This window comes from Calonectris borealis, chromosome 6 (assembly GCF_964195595.1).
Source record: "Calonectris borealis chromosome 6, bCalBor7.hap1.2, whole genome shotgun sequence".
Lineage (NCBI taxonomy): Eukaryota > Metazoa > Chordata > Aves > Procellariiformes > Procellariidae > Calonectris > Calonectris borealis.
The window spans coordinates 11,135,222-11,155,709 of NC_134317.1; the positions used below are offsets into that span (position 1 = coordinate 11,135,222).

Genomic DNA, 20,488 nt, shown 5'->3' on the forward strand with positions numbered 1-20,488 from the left:
AAAAAAAACCCCACACACATGCAGAATTTATTTGCCTTCCACTACATGACTTGCAACAAGTTAGGCACTGATGATGATTTTTATGTTTGAAAATCTTATGAGGGACTGCTCAGTTCCATTCCTATTAATGTAAAAATGCAAAGCGCTCACACATTTTTGCCTCCCCTTTTCCCCAAGACACATATGCAAATACTAAGTTCTTTTTAAAGGAATGTGATTTCAGATTCTCAAATCTGGAGTGCTCATTTACTTGAAATACCTCTTCTGTTCATTACTTACTCAAATGATCACTTTTGTTGTAATATTGCTTTTTTCCCAGTTTGTGTGCTGCCGAATAAAATTTCCTCTGGAAAACCTTGAAAGAGAAAAGTTCAGGAGCAGTTTGCAATCTCTGTTGTCAAGTATTTAATTTGTTATTTCAAAACTCTGTTAGATAAGCTGTAGTTACACCACCGCCCCAAAATTTTTGGGAAAATTTGTCAGCTTTTCCCAAAATGTTATTCCTGATAATATCAAATGCATTCCTGTTCTTCTACGTCTCCTAAGGTAAGACACCTTACACACTGAATGGCACCTTTACCCACTCCTTGTGGTTGTGGCATATCCGGAATTCATGGAACCACAGCAGATAAAGGTGTTCATTACTTGCAGTTTAATGCTGATGAATCCTTACTCACGTTTTAAAACCCAGACTATTCCCCTGCCTTTACCCCAAAGCTCCTCTTCGTGATCACACATGGAAAACCTCTGAGAAGCGCTACTCTGCTAGGCAGTGGATTTGGCATCTGGCAAACTGCCTTTCCTTCTTTTTTCAGCAAAAAGAGTTTCTGCTGTGCCCTGATTATCAAGGGATGAAGTGATGAGCACATAGCTGTCATACAGCTTCCTTTAAAGTTTATGGGACTGTTACAGATCTGATGGATCTGATCTTAGAATCATAGAATGGTTTGGGTTGGAAGGGACCTTAAAGATCATCTAGTTCCAACCCCTCTCCACCTAGTTCTTGCACCTGTTGAAAGAATGGATTGTTGAAGTTAAATGGGAAAAAAAGTACTTTTATAATAGATGGCTATCTAAAATAGTTGTATATTAATCACATCGGCCAAATACTCAAAAGGTGGAAAATGGCACACTGCAGTTGAAATTATCCAGTGTCTGTTTGCAACCCTTCTATCATGTTAGGTCATATAATGTGTTGATAGTGTTTTGCCCTAGGAACTTCATACAAAAAAAATTAGTTAAAGCAATTCCCTGAGGAGGAATAAGCTTATTCCCTAATGAGTTAAGAGTAGACTCTTTCTTATAAATTCCCTGATAGTCGTGGGAATTTCAGAGCTCCCTCCCCTTGCTATCAGACCACAGGGTGAAGACTTTGGCTTTAGTGAAGAGAAAATAAAGTTTTGTAAAGATTAATAATAACTGTTAATGAGACAAATAGTTTCATAAAGGGATCTGCCGTTCACAAATGTTATAAGTAGTATGGAATTCAGATTATCTTAATTTGTAGTCATCTACGGGAATATTTTTACGGTTTTGCATTTTCCTTATTGGTAGTTAACAACATATTTGTTACCTCATAGGCCTTATAGTCATCTGGGCAAAAGACAAACTGCACATCTATCTTGTTCTCAGGGTGTGCCGTGGCAAAATTTAAAACCGCTTCAATCATGATCTCTGCCACTATATCAACAGGCAGCTTTAACGACCAAATCCCGTTTGCTGGAAAAGAAACTGAGGGAGACTGCCAGTCCCTAAAGTAATACAGGCATGTTGTCACTGCAACTTTTAATTCCTGCAAGAAAAACAAGTGGTTTAGTCCTCATATCACTCAACATGAAAATCAATTAAAATCCAATCTAACTGCTCATCACCTCACACAGTAACACCTTGTGGTGGTACTGCAACCATACAATGTGCAGTACAAGCTCACAGGGCAGATTATATCCTTTTGTTACTATGAGTTCCTTATAAGACGAAGAATATCTAAGATGAGACTGCAATTCATCCTGAAGACCTGGACCCGCTTTTTGCAGCAGTCCTCTTGAAACTGGAGAGTAAGGCTCGCCATTCACAGACACAGAATTCACAATAGCTGTAGTCTGGAAGAAAAGAGTGCAAAGTTTCAGTATACTTCAAGTTTACTATTTGCAAGCTTTGCTACTATAGAGAGCACTCTTTCTAGGAACAATGCCTTTAAAAAAGCCTGACCGCAGCAGATCAGCTGTTTGAAAGGTTCTCTTATGACTATTAAGAGCAGCGCTAGAATACATCAAAGTATGCACCTTCTAGTGGCAGTAAATGCATATTTTTTTCTCAGAAGCCAACAGCGTGCATAAGACCTGTTCAAGTCATCAGAGTGTATTCAATAGAATTATTACAGCAGCTATGGAAGTGACCCATACGTGCCTCATCAAATGCAATTCTGCAGCCAATTATCGATGTGCAGGAGAGAACTATGGCTATGTCTGTTACCCCAGCCCACGCAGATGCTCCCCGTGTTAGGGTAGCAAGCACTCGTCACCAAACCAGCGGGGTCAGTGCACACAGGGGAACTGCAAAGCTATTATTGCTTCCAATCCCCAGTGGAAACAGCAGATTCCCCTAATAGGTCTTCTGTATTTCAAATTAAATATGTAAAATGCAAAACACTTGTTTACAGAATGCTGATAATAGCAGTAATTGTTCTAACTTAATTGCTGAAGATTATCTAAAGATACAAGACTTGGGAGCATATTTTCCTCATAGTCTTGAAGGCATGTGGTATCTTTCAGTGCTGTAAAAATGATCAATAAAATTCCCCACAATGTCGACTTTGTGATCCTTTGCTCTCACCTCAAAACAATGAACTTCCTATTCAATTAAGATACTTCTTTAAATAAAAGTTATGATTTTTTTTAAGATACAGTATTTGCTGAAAGCAAATGCCATTCCTGTGATGTAGCTTCCAGTCTAAGAACTCTGTTGGATTACTCTGACTAAGCTCATATATTTTGCATCAGATTTTCTAGCTAAAAAGTTAAATGAATCAATTTAAATGATGCACTGTTTAAAGGTAAGGTGCACATCATCTGTTTTCAGCTGTTTCAGTGTTTGCTGAGTAACTCCAGTAGTGACACCTATGAGAACATAAATTATAGGAAAAAAAGCAAGGCAAAAAATAAGACTAGACTTCTAGGGAATGCATGATAAAATGTGAAGTCCCATGATGTTATAATAAGATAAACATTAACATAGGGATATATTATTATTAATCATCCAATCTTTAGCTGCTTCGTCTTATGCCATTACAGCACGTATACAAAAAAAGAAATAAAAACGTTCTAATGTTTAATACCCATTTAGAAAAAAAACCAACTCCTTGCCACTATAATTTATTTACCATTTGTAAATTCTCATCAGGATAAGAAGATAACTATTTAGTGGACCGATACAATATGTGTTCTGAACTCTTGGGCTCCAAATTCTGCAAAGACTTGGAGGCAACTCCCTGTTCAACATATTAGGAGACAGACTTACCTTCTGCTCTTCAAGGAGTCCTTTTACAATGCACAAGTGAATGCCTCCATGTTCGATGAAAGCTGAAGGCTGGCTTGGTGAAGCTAAAAGAGTTTCCTGAAGTGAACTGGTATCACCCAGAAACTTTTCACAGGCCTTCTTCATTTCTACAACTGTAGGCTCACAAATGTTCACAAGCCGGATTTCCCTGAGACAGCTTGCTGGACTTGCCTCAACAAATTCCTTTATAGCCATTACAATCACTTGAGCACACAAACTGATCGGGAAGCCAAAAATACCTGAACTCACTGCTGGGATAGCCACAGACTTTATAGTATTTTCTGGAGCACTAACGTACTTCAGAACATTCACAATAGCTTCCTGAAGTAGGGCACAACATCTTTCGTTTTCATAAATGCTCCACTTTGGACCAACTGCATGAATAATTTTCTTACAAGGAAGCTTCCCTCCACCTGTCACTGCTATTTTGCCAGCTGTGAGTTTTCCATAGATTTCAATATGGAGATTGCTTTGCTCTTGTATTTCTGGCCCTCCAGCATTCACAAGGGCTAAAGCAAGGCCTCCTCCATGATCTAGATATTCATTGGCTGCATTCACCAAAGCATCGACCTTGTGTCTTGTGAGATCATCCTTACAAACACAAATGTCAATTCCCTGCTTTAGTTTTTTCCTGTATACTTCAACGGTGCATTTTGTACTTTTGAAGGTCAATGTACAAGCAAACTTTTTGTAAATGAGATTATTTAGACAGTCCTCTCTTTTCTTAAGAACATCATAGACATCTTTACTGATGGGGATCATCAAGCTGTCCTCATCCATTAGCATGCTTGGCCCTAGGATACAGAATAATATAAAGTGAAATCCAAGATACTACTGTCAAAACATTGCTTTTTATTTAGAAGTCTGGTTTATAGCTCTCAATTTTATTACTGTCCAATTACTTACCAATATTTTTTGGCATATTCTGATCTTCTCTCTCCTCTTTTCATAGGCTTAGAAAGCCCAACTAAGCAAAGAAATCAAGGCCTCGAGTGTTGTTCATTATTCTGTTCAAATTAACCTCCCCATCTAGTAGCTCCTTTCCCACCTTTCCTCAAGATCTTCTCCTCTTTCCTTTCAATGCCTTATGAATTACAGCAGTGTGAGTTTCAGAAAAGTGAAAAGTTCAAGCGTGCTCTGTCAGCTTAACGTATTTGGATTCTGAGAAACAGTCAGTATTATGCTGTCCGCTGTTTCCTGTAAGGCTGTGAATACTTTCAGTTTCATCTTTTCCATCAACAACCAGCTCCCTTCCCATAACCGAACACAGGCAGACACGGGAGTGGCCAGCTGCTGATCGGTGTCCTCAGAGGGACCACACACCCTCCTCTGAAGCAGTCTGTCTCCAAGATTATCTTCTTGTGACCTGGCAGATGTCAGACCTGGTGAAATACGCCCTGAGCCCCCAAACAGCCTGCTCAGAGTCCTCCCAGCAGAGGGATTACCAGCAAATAGCCTGTAGGTCCATTGAGCAAATACCTTTTCCTTAGAAGTGGCTGATCGCTTCTCTTTCCCTATTCTTTCTCCAAAGGCACTGAAAGATGACAACAACATCACTGAGCCTGTGGTGACTTGAGGGTTTGGGTTTGCCTTACTGTTTACCTGAGGAGGAAGCCTGGTTAAGATGTGAGTCTTCCTGCTACTTGTTCTTCCACCTCTCTTTCCTACTGTTTATTCTCCCCACCATTAGGCTGACACAACCCTTGTCAGGGACATACTCTTAAATGAATCAGTGACATAACCTGAATTAAAAAAAAACAAACCACGCCACAAAACTTATTTGATTTAGAGCACAAACCTCAAAGACTGATGTAGCAGCACAACTGAATGGGCTGAGAATAAATGGTGAGAAAGAAGAAAAAGGAGCAGACAAGTATGAGAGGAACGTCTGTGAAACAGATACAGGGCTTTGTTAACTGGCTGCAGTGCCACTGTGATGCTGTGCTGCATTTGCCACTAAAACTCCAACTGAGAAAGCAAAGGTGAAAAGCCACGCCATAATCAGGGCTTCAAAATGCTGTAAAAGCAGAAAACACCACTTCTCCCCTTCTGCGCTTGTTTTGCTGAGGGCTGAAGCCTGCCTCTGCCCTCTCCAGGGCATTCTTAGCACTTTGTTACTGATTTCCAGCAAGGTCCAAGGGCGAGTACCGCAGGCCTTTGCAGAGTCAGTGACTCACAGCCACACCGGCAGAGGAACACTTGCCAATACGTTCATTTAACCGTGCCACAGCGATCTTATGCTGAGCTTTTTCTTTAATTCTGTGGCTCTTCTTTGGTCTGCACTTTAAGCCCACAAGCAAGTTCTTTCTTTGTAAGGAACTTATAAATTCAGAAGGGCTTTTTAAACCACTTTTTTTAGGGTACAAAAATAATGGTAAAGAGTGGGGCAGTTTTTATATTATCACTATGGCTATACAGCCCTCTCCTGGCAGATGTCAGCAGTACTATATGCAGTAGTTATGTTAATTAGCGTAAATCAATTTGTATGAGTTTAATCCAACTTTCCTCCGGGGTATGCTACCTGCTTGTAAAAAGAGTCTAACGTTTTGCACTTATACAAGGTATACACATTGATTCATCAAAACACTTCTGAGCTCTTACTTTTAAAAGAGAAATGCAAGCAAATTCTGTTGAAGTAATCAATAATAACGTCGATTCATAACAGTGTACAATTCATACATTTCAGGTTGCTTTTGGCTATCCCACATCAACGTTTTCCAGTTTGCTGGCTGTAGCTGGCAATTTTCAACTTAAATACAGGAACACGCTCTGCAGATGGCTAAAAGAGGCTTACCTAAACCGCTCTTCCTTTTCGAGGTCTCCGGACTGTAACTATTGTAAAAAAACAAGACAGAGAAAATGCATGTTACTGCGTGATGGGCTGCGTTCTTGCAGGAGCAGTTCCATTGCAAGCAAAACCGGCAGCACCACCTTTTCAAAAATCTGTGTGAAGTTTTCTAATACTTAAAATGCTATTCAGAGCTGAAATTACAGTGACTGGACCACGGCGGGTGAAGTTACCCACAGCTCCAGCTGACCTGCGGGTGCTGAGAAGCCGGGAAATTTTACCTCATCCCGAGAGCCAGGCCGCAGAACAGCGCTTTTTTTCCCCCCAGTGCCTAAAACCCGTCGGCAGCGGGGTGCGTTAGGCCCCGGAGAGCCCGCCCTGGCACTTCCAGCCGCAGCTCCCCGGGCCCGTGAGGGAGCTGCTGCCCAGTGGAGGGCCGCCCCGCGGGTGGGCAGGCACCAGCCCCAGCCCCAGCCCCTCGGGCCCTCCGCCCCCGCCCCAGCCCCGCTCTGTTACCTGGAAGATCCCCATTAACCGGCGCTGCGCGGCGCGGCCGTTTACCTTTCAGCGCCGGGAGCTGGAGCGGGGCCCGGGGCGGGGAACCGCGGCCGCCGCGGCGGAGCGGGAAACGAAAGCGAAAGCGGGCGGCGGCAGGCATCATGGCGGCGTCGCCGCTCCTGGTGCGGCTTTGCCCCGCGCCCGACGCCGGCGAGAAGGCGATGCTCAAGCTCCAGAGCTACTTCCAGTCAGGAAAGCGGTCGGGGGGCGGCGAGTGCGAGGTGCGGGCGGGCCCCGAGCCCGGCACCTACTGGATTCACTTCCAGCAGGAGCGAGGTACGGGCGTGGGGGGGCTGAGGCGGGCGGTGCGGCTCTGCGGGCGGCGGGGTCCGCGGCTCGGCATGCCCCCGCTGCCGGCACGGAGGGGATAAGGGGGCGGCTGAGCCCCAGCCGCCCCTGGGGGCGGCTGTTCGCTCGCAGGTCCCGCAGCCGTGTGAGGGGGCGGGAAACGGCCGCCGAGGGCACCATCTTGTGCCCCTGGGTAGTGCATGGGTGGGCAAAGCGCAGGTGGTCTCTGTGGCCACTTGTAGCCATCAAGTTTTCAGGTAACTTCGTTAGCCTTATCTGCCTGTCCCCAAATTACTGCAGATAAGAAGAGCGTGGAATCCCGCATGGATCACGTCTTGGAAATTGGTGGCAGGTGCCTGAAGATAGTCATCCAGCCGGGAGAAGGGGACGTGAGCAAGAGCCAGTTTACAGAGCAGGCCTCCCCCAGCTACTCCGGCCCTTCCAGCTCTTCCCCTCCTCCACAAAGGTTCAAGGAGCAGCAGGCAGCCGAAGGCCATGGAGACACGGCAAGAGAAGTCGTTACCAAAAAGGTACACCAGGAAGAGCAGTAACAAGCAGTGTTACGACCTGCCCCGCTTGTAGTTCCACGAGTCCTTTGCATTGCTTTATGTTGCACCTCAATATTTCATGCCAAGCAAATGTCAGTTACATTATCTTAGTCAATAAAATGGGGGCAGGGAGCAATTTTTGAGTGCTGGACCACAGGTCACCCACGCATGTTAACAGGTAGCATGTTCTCCAGCATGGCTTTGGCACGTGCCAACCACTACTCCCCAAAGCAGGTTTCAGGGGATAGTATGCACCAAGGGCTTCTCCCAAAATGTGGAAAAATTGTATGAGATTTGGATCCCTTCCTGCTACACAGACCTCTAACACTATTTCGGCATGTTTTGCACCTTCAAACAGCCCTAATTACTTCCATCCCTTACCTCAGTGTTCAAAAAAATCTGCTCTGATGGGATGTAGTGCAACAAACATTATTTCAGACACTTTGAACTAAAAGTTATGCAGAGAAGAGAAGATCAACTGTGTGTTAGTGACATGGGGTAGGGCCAGGCTACATGTTACATGATGTGGATGTGGCTCTACTGAGACATGGATATCTGGTCCAGAGGGTTTACTCTGCTTTGCATAGTAGCATAGGTGTAGCTTTTGAGGTATATCACGTGCTAACATATTGGTTATTTGACAGCTGTAGCAGTATACTGCAAATTTCCCTATCCTGTCTGTGCAAAGTACAGATGTGAACATGTTTGTTACTATTTTTCAGAATCCTGTTTTCTGCCTTAATCCTGAGTTACTAAAGCATGACTTTTGGGAAGTTTTTGAAGAAAGATAGTAGAGAAAACTAGAAAGTCTAATATAATTAAAGAACAATGTAATATAACTTACATGTCCTGTTAAAACATGTTTTGTCTCTGTCACCTGACACTAAGGGGGCAGACAGATTCTTCTGGGGATCCTTAGCAGAATGATGATGGTACTAAGTTGTAGTTACAATTACAGCTTTATTTTTTTTTAGAGGATTTTATGATTAGCATAGTATAGGATTAATGATCAGAATAGCACAGGATTTCTACGAGCAGAATCAGTGCAGTACAATTTTATAAGTAGCATAGCACAGAATTTTCTAGCACAGCTTAGCTTATGGTTTCTAATCACCTGGACCCTCTGTAGATCAAATCTTAATACTTAGCTTGTGTATCGATATAACAATCATAATCTAGACTTGAAAAACACATAAAAGAGTACGAGTCATTCACTCAGTCCTCAGAGGAAGCAGAGGACAGTGGAGGTGTCCCTGGCCACTGGGGGATCACGGGTCTTACTGTCCAGCAGCAGTTGCGGCCCAAGTTCCACTTAGGACTTGTAACTGCTTGATTTTATATACAGTGCTCTATGTGCTGTTACGCTTCCCTGTTTTGCGATGGGGTCATCACCACCTGGTTGGCGGGGTGCCTGCGACCTTCAAGGCTGGTAAGGAGTGGAATAGTTGTCCTGGTGCCCAGGAACCTTGAAAATGATAGGAAGGGGAAGAAGAAATCTGCTTGCTTTGTCTGCTTGGTGCACAGGTCCTTCAGGGCCTGATAATGAGGGGAAAAGGGACTAATACCAGCTCGGTCACAGAGAATGGCCGTTTGCCTTACAAAATACCGTTAGTTATGCTAACGTATTACCAGAGGTCAGGAGCAAAGGGTACTGGTCACAGTCTCAAACTAAGTAGCAGAGTTACTGTCTTTGTTCCTGCAATGCTGATGACATTAACAAATTTCATTTTTGCTGCTGACTTGGAAGCAGATTGCGTGTGTGTTGTGTCAGTATATGTTACATAAAAGAAACACTGTGTGCAAATGTGTCTATAGTAATCTGGCCCTACTGAGTTGTACAGAGCTTTTCCTTACTTAAAATACAGAAGCAGGAAGCAGAGAACCTTAGAAAAAACAACTATTGATATCTTCTTGTCTTCTCTTTAGATATTTCTTACAGTATCTGCAACTTTGAATACCAGTATGTTCACTGAACAGCAAAGAGAGAAAATTACCATTATATGTCCAAATTTAAAAAGAGAAGGAAATGCTGATATTGATGGCTCTGAGAAATTGACGGGAGATTTTACAGATATTGAAAAAGCTTATCACTACTTTAAGGATATCCTTGCAGGCAATGACCCAAACGATGATTTTTCACATTCTGAAAGTAAGAATGGTTTGAAAGACGAAAATTGTCTGAATACTGAAGAAATGAATGAGCTTACAGTTCTGTCAGCTCTCTATGAATATTTCAGTCATACTTGCAAAAAACAAATCAAAGTACTACATGAACGTTTTGGAGTGTGTATAAGAAGTAAAGATCATGACAATGGAACCACATCAGTATGCTTCACTTCTGATAAAAGTCCTGCATCAATACAAGAAGCTAATGATTTTTTTATCAGAACTTTTCAGAAAATTGTAGAAGATCTGAAACAGGAAAAAATTCCTGTAACACACAGTTACACATTAAATGAGACAATAATGAAATTAAACGCTAGGTTTAGCAATCTTCTTGCCAAAGAGGAAGGGAATCAATTGCTACTCCGTGGTCCAGCAAGCGAGATTTTAGCTGCCAAAAAATTTCTAGCAGAGGAAAGTGAGAACAGCCAAGCTGAAAAGAATATGAAAATATCATCTGAACAGTACAAATACAGGAATGGAATTGAAGTTGATGCTTCTGTGTTTAAATTGTTGGAAACAATATTAAGCAAAGAAATTGAAGGCATTAAAGACAAATTTGATACGGCAATAGAAAAGAAAGACAGTATATATGGCCAGAAGGTGCTCATAATATTTAGGCCTAGGGTTAAAACTTCTGATATGTCTTCACATGCCACTGAAAGTTTCATCAATGCATTTCAGAATGCCTCTGCAATGTTAAGAGAAAAACTCATCAGCTCGAAGCTTTCAGAAGATCAGAAGAAAAGATTAAATATGCTACTTAATGGAAAACAATTGGAAGATCTGCATGTAAAACTTAAGAAGAAGGAAGACAAATTCCTCTTAAGTGGTTTACCAAACCATATTTATGCTGCTGAAAAGCACATTATGAACCTTCTTAACATTGAAGACTCAACACAAACTAAAAATAGGACACCACTGTCCTCTGATCTCAGCGATCAAGAAGCTACAGGAGCATCTGAGAAGAAATATAATGGCAGGCAAAAGAATAATCTTTCTTCCGAAGGACAGTCTAAGACAAAGGCAGAAGAAGGCAAAGATGTGTGTCCGATTTGCATGGAGAGGATTAATAATAAAGAAGTACTGAGAAAGTGCAATCATGCGTTTTGCAAAAGTTGCATCAACCAGGCCATGACTTATAAGCAAACTTGTCCTGTTTGTAATACCGTCTATGGACTCATGAAAGGAGACCAGCCGGAGGGAACAATGTTAACTAGAACGATGACTCTATCTCTCCCTGGCTATTCCAGTTGTGGTACTATTGAGATCACATATAATATGTGCAGTGGTATTCAAAGTGTAAGTACATTTAAAGATTCATAAAAGATATTTTTCCCCCAACAAAACCAATATTGAATATAAAATTCACTATTTTTCCGTCATTTTAATGCATGTCCAGCAGAGACATTTCTTTGTTCTGTACAAATCTGCAAGTATTTAATTCAGTATTTTTGGGTGCAATTAAGTAATACAGTAGAAATTAAATAGTGAAATGGTAGCCCTCCATTTTATATGCACATTGGGAATAACTGAACTGAAATCTATGGAGTGATACCATGTAAACAAAATTTTGCGAGTATAATGAGGATTCTCTGAGGCATTCTCCTAGCTGCTGACACCAGTGGACAAAAACAAATAGTGGGCTGGCTTGTAAGCTTTCCAGGTGAGAAATCAGCTTATGTTGTGTGCTTAGCGTCATGACTAGGGCTGAAAATGGGATAAATGAAAAAGTCAGGGGTGGGGTGACATGCATTTGAGAGAGCAAAGAAGAAAAAACAAATTTAACAATGGATGCATGAGTGATGACAAGAAAATATGAATGGAACTTGTATGAAAGAAATTGTCTAATGAGAAAAAACCACCTCAAAATAAGTCATCAGTCATGCTATGTCCTTCTGAATCAAAGACAGGATAAAAAGTATTGCAAAAGCTGGGATGTGTGATTTTCACTCTTTCAAAGCATTTATGATATACAATGTGTTTTTGTTTTGTTTTTCTACAAAACAGAGCAACCATCCAAACCCAGGGAAACATTATCAAGCAACTTCTCGAATAGCTTATTTACCTGACAATAAGGAAGGGCGAGAAATTCTGCAGCTCCTCAAAAGAGCCTTTAAACAAAAATTGATTTTCACAGTGGGGCAGTCACGTACTACTGGTGCACAAGGTGTTATCACATGGAATGATATTCACCACAAAACTTCCATGACTGGAGGACCTACCAAGTAAGTAGTCTTCTCTTTATGTAATTTTATTGCTACTCAGATGTGGCAGGAAGGCTACCCGGCTGCATTACAGCTTTCAGATTTTTTATAACGGTGCAAGCCATCGGCAAATCTAAAGTATCTGTCTTGGTTTGTCACTAACAAAGTGGTAGTGCAATGCTCTATGGATCCAGACTTGAACCACTTTCACCAATTTGGACAGTTGGAACAAGGATGAGCTTAGTCCTCTGTTGCCCCTGAGGCCACTCTTTCACCAGTGAGTTGTGTAAAGTACCTACTCAGTTAATAACTACTGTGATGAGAAACCACTTCTAGTACAGGACAGGACAGCAAGATCTTGATAGCAGCTAAAGGTTGGACTCCTGATCTCAGCCTCTTCTGTTACCTGCTGTTTTGCACCAGGAGGTGCTGGTCCATTATGATCCCAGTAAAGACGGCACTCAGACTCTGTAAAATATGATTTGAATTTCTACTTATTAGAGCTAACAGCAAGAAGAAAGAGATTGTAGTATAGATACGGTTGTGTCCTTTTAGATGCTAGGAACCCCGAGTTGCGCAGCATTCAGTGGGCCTCTGAGCAGAGCGCAGGTTGCCATGCTGACCCCGTCCATAGCAAGGGTTACCCCATTTTGGCTATTTGAGCTTTTACAGGATTTTCTTAGTAGAAGACAACTCTATTCAGCATTTCTTGAGGACTTGCTGCACTTCTAGATAAAGGCAAGGACACGCAGATGGTGTAATCACCAGGACCGAGTGGGAGCTGCCTGCAGCACCTCTCTTAGAGTGAGCTGCTGGAGTCTGTTGAGCAGCCACGGGATGTGCACAGCACAACAGAGGTCTGAAGGTCACGCCACATGGGCAGCATGGCACGGCGCGGCACAGGCCTGGGCCTGTCCAGCTTAACTGTTATGTGGATCACTAATTCCTCAATGTATAATGGTCTTCTGGTCAGGATCACTACATCCCACCCCTTGATGCACATACAATTGACCTTTCGTAAAGATATGATTAGCTGCAGATTATATCAGTAAACTATTTGGCTCCTGGAAAAAATCTTACAGAGACAAGAGGGAGGCTTGGAACAGTCCTTTCAAGCTTGTTGCAGCCCCTCACAGGCAGGTGTCTTCCTGCAAGCTCTAAAGATTGGTGTCTAGATCCTCCTTCCTGGGCTAGGATCATAAAAGAGCAAAAAGTATCGGTTTTACTTTATCCCCCACTCTGCCCAAATGCTTTCCCTAGTTATCACTTGTTTCATACACACTTCTGATGATGCGCTACTTAAAATCCAGAGGTGCCATTATATTCGTGTTTTATATTTGGATACGCTTCAGGTCTGATTTTTAGAAAGATGCATACCCAAGCGCCCTGTCAGTTTCGAGTGAGACAGCAGGCAGCTTTGAAAATCAAGTTCTTGGTGTCAGCTTGGACAACCAAATTCAGCAGCTGCTTTTTGTAAGTTTTTAGCTTTACCCTGTCTGTACCACCTCTCTGACCTGTAAAATAGGGTCTGTTGTCTCTATAGAGTAAGAAGTAAGTGCATACAATTTGTAAAGTGTTTTAAGAGATTTTGATGAGAAGGTTCTGTAGAACTGCCAAGTGGTTCAGAAGTAGTCCAAACAATTCTTTTCTTCTTCTCCTAGGTTTGGTTACCCTGATCCTGATTATCTGCAGCGTGTTCGATCAGAATTGAAAGCAAGAGGAATTGAATAAAGAAATTTATGAACCGTCAGTTCTTAAGTATTGTAACTGAACACGTAGTAATTAATTTACTATTCAAGCCCTAAGAAGAAATTATTTTGTTCAACTGCTGTACTTAAATCACTTGTATTTCGCAGTCAGCTAAGAAAAGTAATCTTTTTTCATCAAACGATGTATGTTCTCTTTACACATCATTTACTTCCTTGAATAATGCTTCCCTATATGTCTAACCTTTACAGAATGTGGGTCTTGTGAGTGCAGCATCAGTACTTGTTGCACTTGTCATATATCAAATTGTGTATTTTATTTTACCGGTGAATCTGATCTGCACTTGTTCCCAAAGTCTTCAGTCTGACCACGAAAACCGCTGGATCCACTACTAACTTTTATTCAATCAAACAACTTCCTGTTATGATGTCTGTCATCATGGATAGCATCATGTAACCCATCTGCTGGAAAATTTTTACGCAGCTGTTATAGTATCAGCTGTGATCAGGCTATGATCTTTTGCTTCTTTTCCTTTTCAGGGTAGAAATGGCATTAATGGTTTGGGTTTTAAACATGAAAATAGCATGGATAATGTATGAGGGGGGTATGTGGGTAGATGCTGTATTTTTAACACTGCAGAAGTGCTGAATGCTCAGAGCCACGTTGGAGCAAATGGAAAGTAATAGTGCCTGTGGCCATCTCTGATAATGGGGTCCTGGTTCTGTGCCTTCCATCGTGTTTAAGCTTAAATACAACTTTTAAGTCAGCTTTGCAACTAGAAAACTATATTCTTGCCATTGCTTTCAATATATGGTTTAAATTGTATCATAAGGATACTTTGCTGCTACTCTGCACTGTCTAAATAGCCTGCTAATTACCTCTGTGGTGTTGTGAAACAAATAGCTTTCACTTAATGCAGCCATAATTTTCGATGAGTTAAACCATTTCTGTTAGGCTATTGACTATAACTAATAAATAAAATATAAAAATACCATCTGCTCAGTTCTGCATTCTTCTGTATAATTTTTTCCTCCTGTTTTAGATACATATAGTTGTATATTTTTTTTAATTTAGGAGCTTCCCAGCAATGCCATGATTGAGGTGATTTTTTTTTTTTAGGATTCCCACACTGTGAATAGGCAGTACCACTTTACTACCTCGACTTTCAGATTTCTTAGTGTTGGGCACTGTTTGGTTTCCATGTGGGTTAGGATGACTTTCCCAGTGTGATTTGGTTTTACTGTATTTGTTTTCACATTTTACACTATTTCAAGTTTCCTCCCTTTTCTGTGTGGTGAGATACCAACATTCCAGTTGTTTCTAAATGACCGTGCTGTTCTGCACATTGAAGCAAGCTGTGAAGATCAAATCTCCCCAACTTCTTTTGGTCTCTTATTTCACTTTCTGTCCCAATAGGCCAGTTCACCGATGTCAGACCCGTCTGACAATTCACCAGCTCCAATTTTATCTGTGGCAAAGTTTCGCAGGCTGAGTTTTCCAGCAGAGACCTGCTGACTGTCGCTGAAAGCTCCCAAGCCTTTATCCTATAACCAGCTGTACAGACCTTTACTTTCTAATCATAGCTGTACAGTTTAGGAATGAATCTACCTAATCTGCAACCAAAGTCAGGTATTTTGCCTGGGTTACTGCAAGGGACGAGAGCATGTACCTCGGCTAACTGTTGAGAGAACAGTTCATTAGGAAGCAAAAGATTAATCGCCCACCAAGAAACAAAGGTATGCCCATGGGTCTGCTCAGCAGTGTGTCTGACAACACCTGTATTTAGCTGATGTCTACCCATGCTTATCATATTTAATGACATTTGTTTATTATCCATTTCCTCAAGGAACTTTCAGTGAAGTTAGGGGGAAAAATTTTCATTTATCTGCCATTTTAGCGTCTCATATTTGGGCACATTAGTAACATCCGCAGCAAGAAATAGCTGAAAACTGTAACCGTGGCAAGGGGAAGACCTGAGCACTCTGTTGAAAATGTCTCAGCTGGCTGATACGTTGGTCTGAAGAAAATACTCTTTCACTGCAATCTTGCACAGCTGTAGAAGTATTTCTGACGGAGAATGTTGGAAAAGGGTAATTTTACTCTGGGTAACAACTGGATTGAAAGCCTAACGCAGGGAGAGCGAGGTCTGCATTATCCACTGCCTAACCATTATAAGCTCAGGCTTTGGAAACAGCTGTATGTGTAAAACCGGCTTCTTGTACGACTCTATGGAAGCACAACGCTACGTTTATGATCTCCTGGCGAAGCGGGCTGTGTAACCCGCGGTGCTTTCGGAGGGCCGGGCGGGGCCGCGTCCTGTCCCCGGTGAGGCCCAGCGGGGGACCGGGGCCTCCGCCCGACCCGCTCGGCCGGGCCCGCGGGCCGCCCGCCCCCGGCGCAGGGCGGAGCCCGGCGCCGCTTGATTCCTCGCTGGAGAAATGAAACCGAAAGCGGCGGGGCGGGAGGAGACATCGAGGCTGCCATGGCGGGGCAGCGGCCGGGCGCCTTCCCGCTGCTGGTGCGCGGCGACTGGGGCGCCGCCGAGCCTCCGCCCGCCCTGAGGAAGAAGCTGCTCTGCTACTTCCAGAGCCAGAAGCGCTCGGGCGGCGGCGAGTGCGAGCTGCGGACCGGGACCGGGACCGGGCACCTCCTCGTCTGCTTCGCCCGCCCCGACGGTGAGCGGCCGGGGTGGGGGCGCTGATGGCCGTTGCCCGCGTTTCGGGGAGGGGGGGGGCGGCGGTCGCCGCCGCCGCCGCCGCCCCCTCACCGGTGCCTGTCGTGTTGGCAGTGAGGCAGCGGGTGCTCGACCGGCGGGTCCATGAGCTCGACTGGGGGCCCAGAGGGCGGCTGTCGCTTCTCGTCACCGAGCTGCCCGCGGACGGCGACGCGGCGCAGGTGAGGCGGGTGGCGCCGGGCGGGGAGGGGTGGGCGAGCGGGGCCGTGGGTAACCGCTCTCCTCTCGTTCCGCTTGCAGGAGGTGGGACGGGCCGGCGGGGCCGAGGAGCCAGGTAGGGTCTGCGTGAGGCGCAGTGCGGGGCTTAAACGCTCGCCTCAGCCCGGCGGGGCCGGGGCTCCGGGCCTGGCCCACCCCGCGGCTCGGTGCTGTCCCGGGGAGGCCGGGTGGAGCGGGGGGCCGCGGGGAGGTGGCGGAAACCGGTGACCGAGCCGTCTGCTCGTCGAGTGCTTGTCTAGGCTGGCGTTGACCGTGCTCTTTCTTCCCCCCGCCAGCACTCTCCTTCATTTTTTAAACCACAAAATTAATTCAATTCATAAAGCACAGCCCTTAAGTAAACTCCAAGGCATGCATAAAAACTGAACGAACTAGCTTCCTATGCAGCTTTTGTTGCGGTTCCAGCTGACGTCGCGTGTGTTCCCCCTGCGGGCCAGAGTTTGTTTATCATATATAGCACGCTTACCTCTACATGCAGATTACTTACTTGTGCGAATAAGAGCGGCCCACAGGTGAAGATTGAGGGTACAGACTAGAAAAGCAGTCTGGCAGATATTACCGTTATCTTTTGTTTTCTAATTTAGCTGTGTTCCTTATTGTTTTAAACTAGCAGGTGGAGATGTCGTGCAGAGTCAAAATATGTCATGATCGACGCTTTTACAGAGGTGCCCGGTTTCTAAAGGCGCTTCCCTCCAGAGGAGGGATGTCCTCGACAGATCTCTTGTTCAACAGCACAGTTCTTGTGTGAGGATATGGGAGGACGCGCTCGGAGCGCTTCACACAGCATGACTGTGTGCTAGGTTGTTTTCTGACATTATGCCTGAGGCTTCTTGAGCTTAAAGAGTGTTTCTGTAACCATGTTCAACGTACACTTTAAAAAAAGGAATATATGGAACTCTGTGATTCTGGCAGTGTCAAATGAAACTAAATTCAAGCTGTGTTAGCTCCTGGGTCTTCAAAATTGTGACCTTTTTCTTGAAGTACCCAGTAACTCAGAAATCTTTGTCGTTTATCTCTAGTTAATGAACGCCAGGTCTCTCTTCCCACCTGCCAGAATAAGGAGACCTCTGTGTGCACTCAGCAGAAGACAGGTAAGCGTGCCACTTATCAAGCAGAGACCAGTATATTCTTGCTTCATTGGTTTTCATTGACCTTTATGCTGCAATAGTGCCCTGGTCACCTGGGTCGCTTGTGGTGTTTGTCTAATGTAGCACAGAAATCATTATCTCAGGCTAAAATAAGTAAATATAATTTTTTCTGTGTACGAGTCCCTTTAGGAAACTCCCCACTTCACTGGCTGCCTCAGACAGGTCAGTTCCTTAGAGTATGCCGTAAATGGGTAAAAGCTGTCCCTACCCAGACCTTCCCAGCTACCACCAGCCCCTCTGGGGCAACCTGTGATAGAACATCAGTAGCTGTGTACCCCGGGTACACCTGAGCTCCTGTGGCAGCCATCACCTGTAGACCCATGGTGACCCACAGCAATGGCTGGAACTGTAACTGGAGAGAGTGCATAGACAGAAGAGCAATGGTTCCCCTCATCGTGGATTTGTGAAGAAGCTTTCATAGCCGTCACTTCTGCTGTCCTTGCCTGGTGATGAATGGAAGCCTTTTCTCCTCACCTGTTGATACGACAACTCACGCTAGTGATATGCTCAGCTTGTTTGGCATTTAAAGGCTGTTATGGGAAAGAAAAAAAAAGCCCCACAAACAAAACCCACCTGAATTACTGTTTATTTGCCTGTTCTTTTCTCTGATCTTATCTATGATTTGAACAAGAAGTGGTGTGAAAGCTTGGAAGATAATAAGCTTGGTTTTTTTCCTTAACTTTTGCTTGAGGCATGAGGGTGTGATCTTTCATTTCAGAATCATGTGACAAGTTGGAAGCCGAAAAAGCAACCTCTAGTAAATCTGTCATAGTGGTAACCACTGCCTCTGGGGAGGAAATAGAAGATGAAATTGTGGAAATGTACTTTGAAAATAAAAAGAAGTCTGGTGGGGGGGCCATCGAGTCCTACATCAAAAAGGATCAGCAAATGATCATCACCTTTCAGAATGAGGAAGGTATGATCGTATCTTATGGGTGTTATATTACTAAAGCTCCCTTCTAAAAATAGGCCTTTGCTGGTGCTGGATCTCTTTGTGGGCATTGCTTCAGCAGAAATGGCATATTATTCCCAAAGAGTAATTATTCCCATAGGATGTAAAAGGAGCAAACGTGCCTGTCGATCCAATGCAGATGTGGGTTTCTAACAGTGTTTATAATAACCCACAGGGGAAGAAGTGGTTGTCTAAACCTCTCCCAAATGCTTGATCAAGGCTCACAGAGAATAATGCAGGACAAATGATGTCAGGAGCACTGCAGCATAAGTAAGCTTTAATTCTAGTTCAGGAGACTGCATAAAGCATAGTACAGTATTAACTGCAGATCATGGGTAAATATTATTTTGTTGTATTTTCTTTCATATTCTTTTCAATTGCCAGGGTTTTGGAGATTGGGAGGAAAAGAGGTAGTAAATATTGTGTATTTGTAAGACAGAGAGGTGAATGCTCACCTCTGTGGAGAAAAAGATTTTAAAGTAGCCTCAATTTATCTGTAGTTTTCCTATGTTTTCCTCTCTACTAAAGTGCTGTGGCTACTTGTTAGTGTGTGAAGGATTTATGCAAAAAGAGGAAACGGTTTATGCAGGAGAAGGCCAAATATAGTTAAATACTTAACATAGTCAAATGTCGTTAAGTATTTGTTAAATATACAAGATAAGCAGGATGGAAAACCCTTTCTTTATTTGCTATTTATTACATGTTACTTATCTGGAGAACAGTTTCTCACACTTGAGGGCAGTAGAAAGGAGGCAGCACTTACCTCAAAAAATAACTTTTTTTTTTTTTCTTCCTTTGGGGAGACTGGGGACATCTAGATCATAGAGTAGCTTTTATCCTGACCCTAATTTTTGATGTAGCTTTGCCTTATTTCTGTTTCTTCTGTGATATGAGAAAATATGGCTGGATGGATTTTTAAAGTAGAGTGTAATTTAACATGTTGCTCTGCTGTGATGGGAGGGGAAGGGAAGATCATGTCTGTCTTTGTTTTCCTGTGGAACTAGATGCCCAAGAAGTTTTGCAAAGGAAGCATCACTCAGTGAAGAAAATTGATCTGTTCGTGAAGCCATGGCAAGTGGAGGACTCTCAAGAATCCCTGCCATCTACTGTAGTTGTGCTTGAAAACGTGCAGGAGACAGTAAAAGATTGCATGTTAATTATGCTGGTAGAGAACATCAGTGGCTTGTCAGAGGATGATGGTGACTTCAGTGTGGAAATGATACCTGAAATACATGCTGCTGTAGTTACTTTTACTGGAAATATTGGTAAGAAGGAGTCCGAGTTGTGGATCTTTTTTATTAGCCACTTGTGTGTGTGTGTGCATGCACATGTGTGTGTGGCAGGGGGGAGACTAAGCAGGAAATAAATGTTTTCTGTCATAGGTTTAACGTTTAATCTGATAGTGCATCATTTAAAATGAGGATTTACTCTAGTGAAGTTAATGACATACCTTTTATCTGTAAGTTATAGGGGCCAGTGTAAATCAGAAGAGGGCTAGCTTTGATTTGGGTAGTAAACAGAACAGGTAGGACTAAAAACAAACTATAACTTTATACAAGCAACAAAAGGATGTACTTGGTCTTAGAACAGGTTGATGTTAAAGGTTGTCCTTGCTGAAAGTGTT

General features: G+C 43.4%; 3 protein-coding genes across 11 annotated transcripts in view; 2 read left to right on the forward strand and 1 right to left on the reverse strand.

The window, feature by feature from the left end:
* Positions 1 to 20,488, reverse strand: part of PARP9 (poly(ADP-ribose) polymerase family member 9) — a 542,373-nt gene that overhangs the window by 5,183 nt on the left and 516,702 nt on the right. For 2 of the 6 annotated variants that reach the window (XM_075152822.1, XM_075152821.1), the window contains exons 1-6: positions 6,860 to 6,889; positions 6,350 to 6,389; positions 3,517 to 4,349; positions 1,872 to 2,099; positions 1,574 to 1,792; positions 280 to 355 (exon numbers count right to left, since the gene is read on the reverse strand). In XM_075152822.1, coding sequence (XP_075008923.1) covers positions 280 to 355; positions 1,574 to 1,792; positions 1,872 to 2,099; positions 3,517 to 4,349; positions 6,350 to 6,389; positions 6,860 to 6,874 — 1,411 coding nt within the window. In that variant the 5' untranslated portion in view covers positions 6,875 to 6,889. Of the gene's footprint in view, positions 1 to 279; positions 356 to 1,573; positions 1,793 to 1,871; positions 2,100 to 3,516; positions 4,350 to 4,461; positions 5,298 to 6,349; positions 6,390 to 6,859; positions 6,890 to 20,488 lie in introns of those variants that run through there. The other 4 variants (XM_075152824.1, XM_075152823.1, XM_075152825.1 and 1 more) reach the window with 3 other exon arrangements.
* On the forward strand, positions 6,938 to 14,803 carry DTX3L (deltex E3 ubiquitin ligase 3L). Of its 2 annotated transcripts, none has more exons than XM_075152831.1 (5): positions 6,938 to 7,177; positions 7,490 to 7,719; positions 9,664 to 11,202; positions 11,911 to 12,128; positions 13,769 to 14,803. In XM_075152831.1, the coding sequence occupies exons 1-5, from the start codon at positions 7,003 to 7,005 to the stop codon at positions 13,836 to 13,838; spliced, it is 2,232 nt and encodes a 743-aa protein (XP_075008932.1). In that variant the 5' UTR covers positions 6,938 to 7,002; the 3' UTR covers positions 13,839 to 14,803. The 2 variants fall into 2 exon arrangements, with proteins under 2 accessions (XP_075008932.1, XP_075008931.1); XM_075152830.1 differs by having other exon boundaries at positions 12,041 to 12,128.
* PARP14 (poly(ADP-ribose) polymerase family member 14) overlaps positions 16,249 to 20,488 on the forward strand; it is a 45,104-nt gene continuing 40,864 nt past the window's right edge. Inside the window, exons 1-6 of one of the 3 annotated variants that reach the window (XM_075152812.1) lie at positions 16,257 to 16,489; positions 16,603 to 16,709; positions 16,789 to 16,822; positions 17,784 to 17,855; positions 18,631 to 18,828; positions 19,869 to 20,129. In XM_075152812.1, the coding sequence (XP_075008913.1) occupies positions 16,297 to 16,489; positions 16,603 to 16,709; positions 16,789 to 16,822; positions 17,784 to 17,855; positions 18,631 to 18,828; positions 19,869 to 20,129 (865 nt within the window). In that variant the 5' untranslated portion in view covers positions 16,257 to 16,296. Of the gene's footprint in view, positions 16,490 to 16,602; positions 16,710 to 16,788; positions 16,823 to 17,783; positions 17,856 to 18,630; positions 18,829 to 18,877; positions 19,135 to 19,868; positions 20,130 to 20,488 lie in introns of those variants that run through there. The other 2 variants (XM_075152817.1, XM_075152814.1) reach the window with 2 other exon arrangements.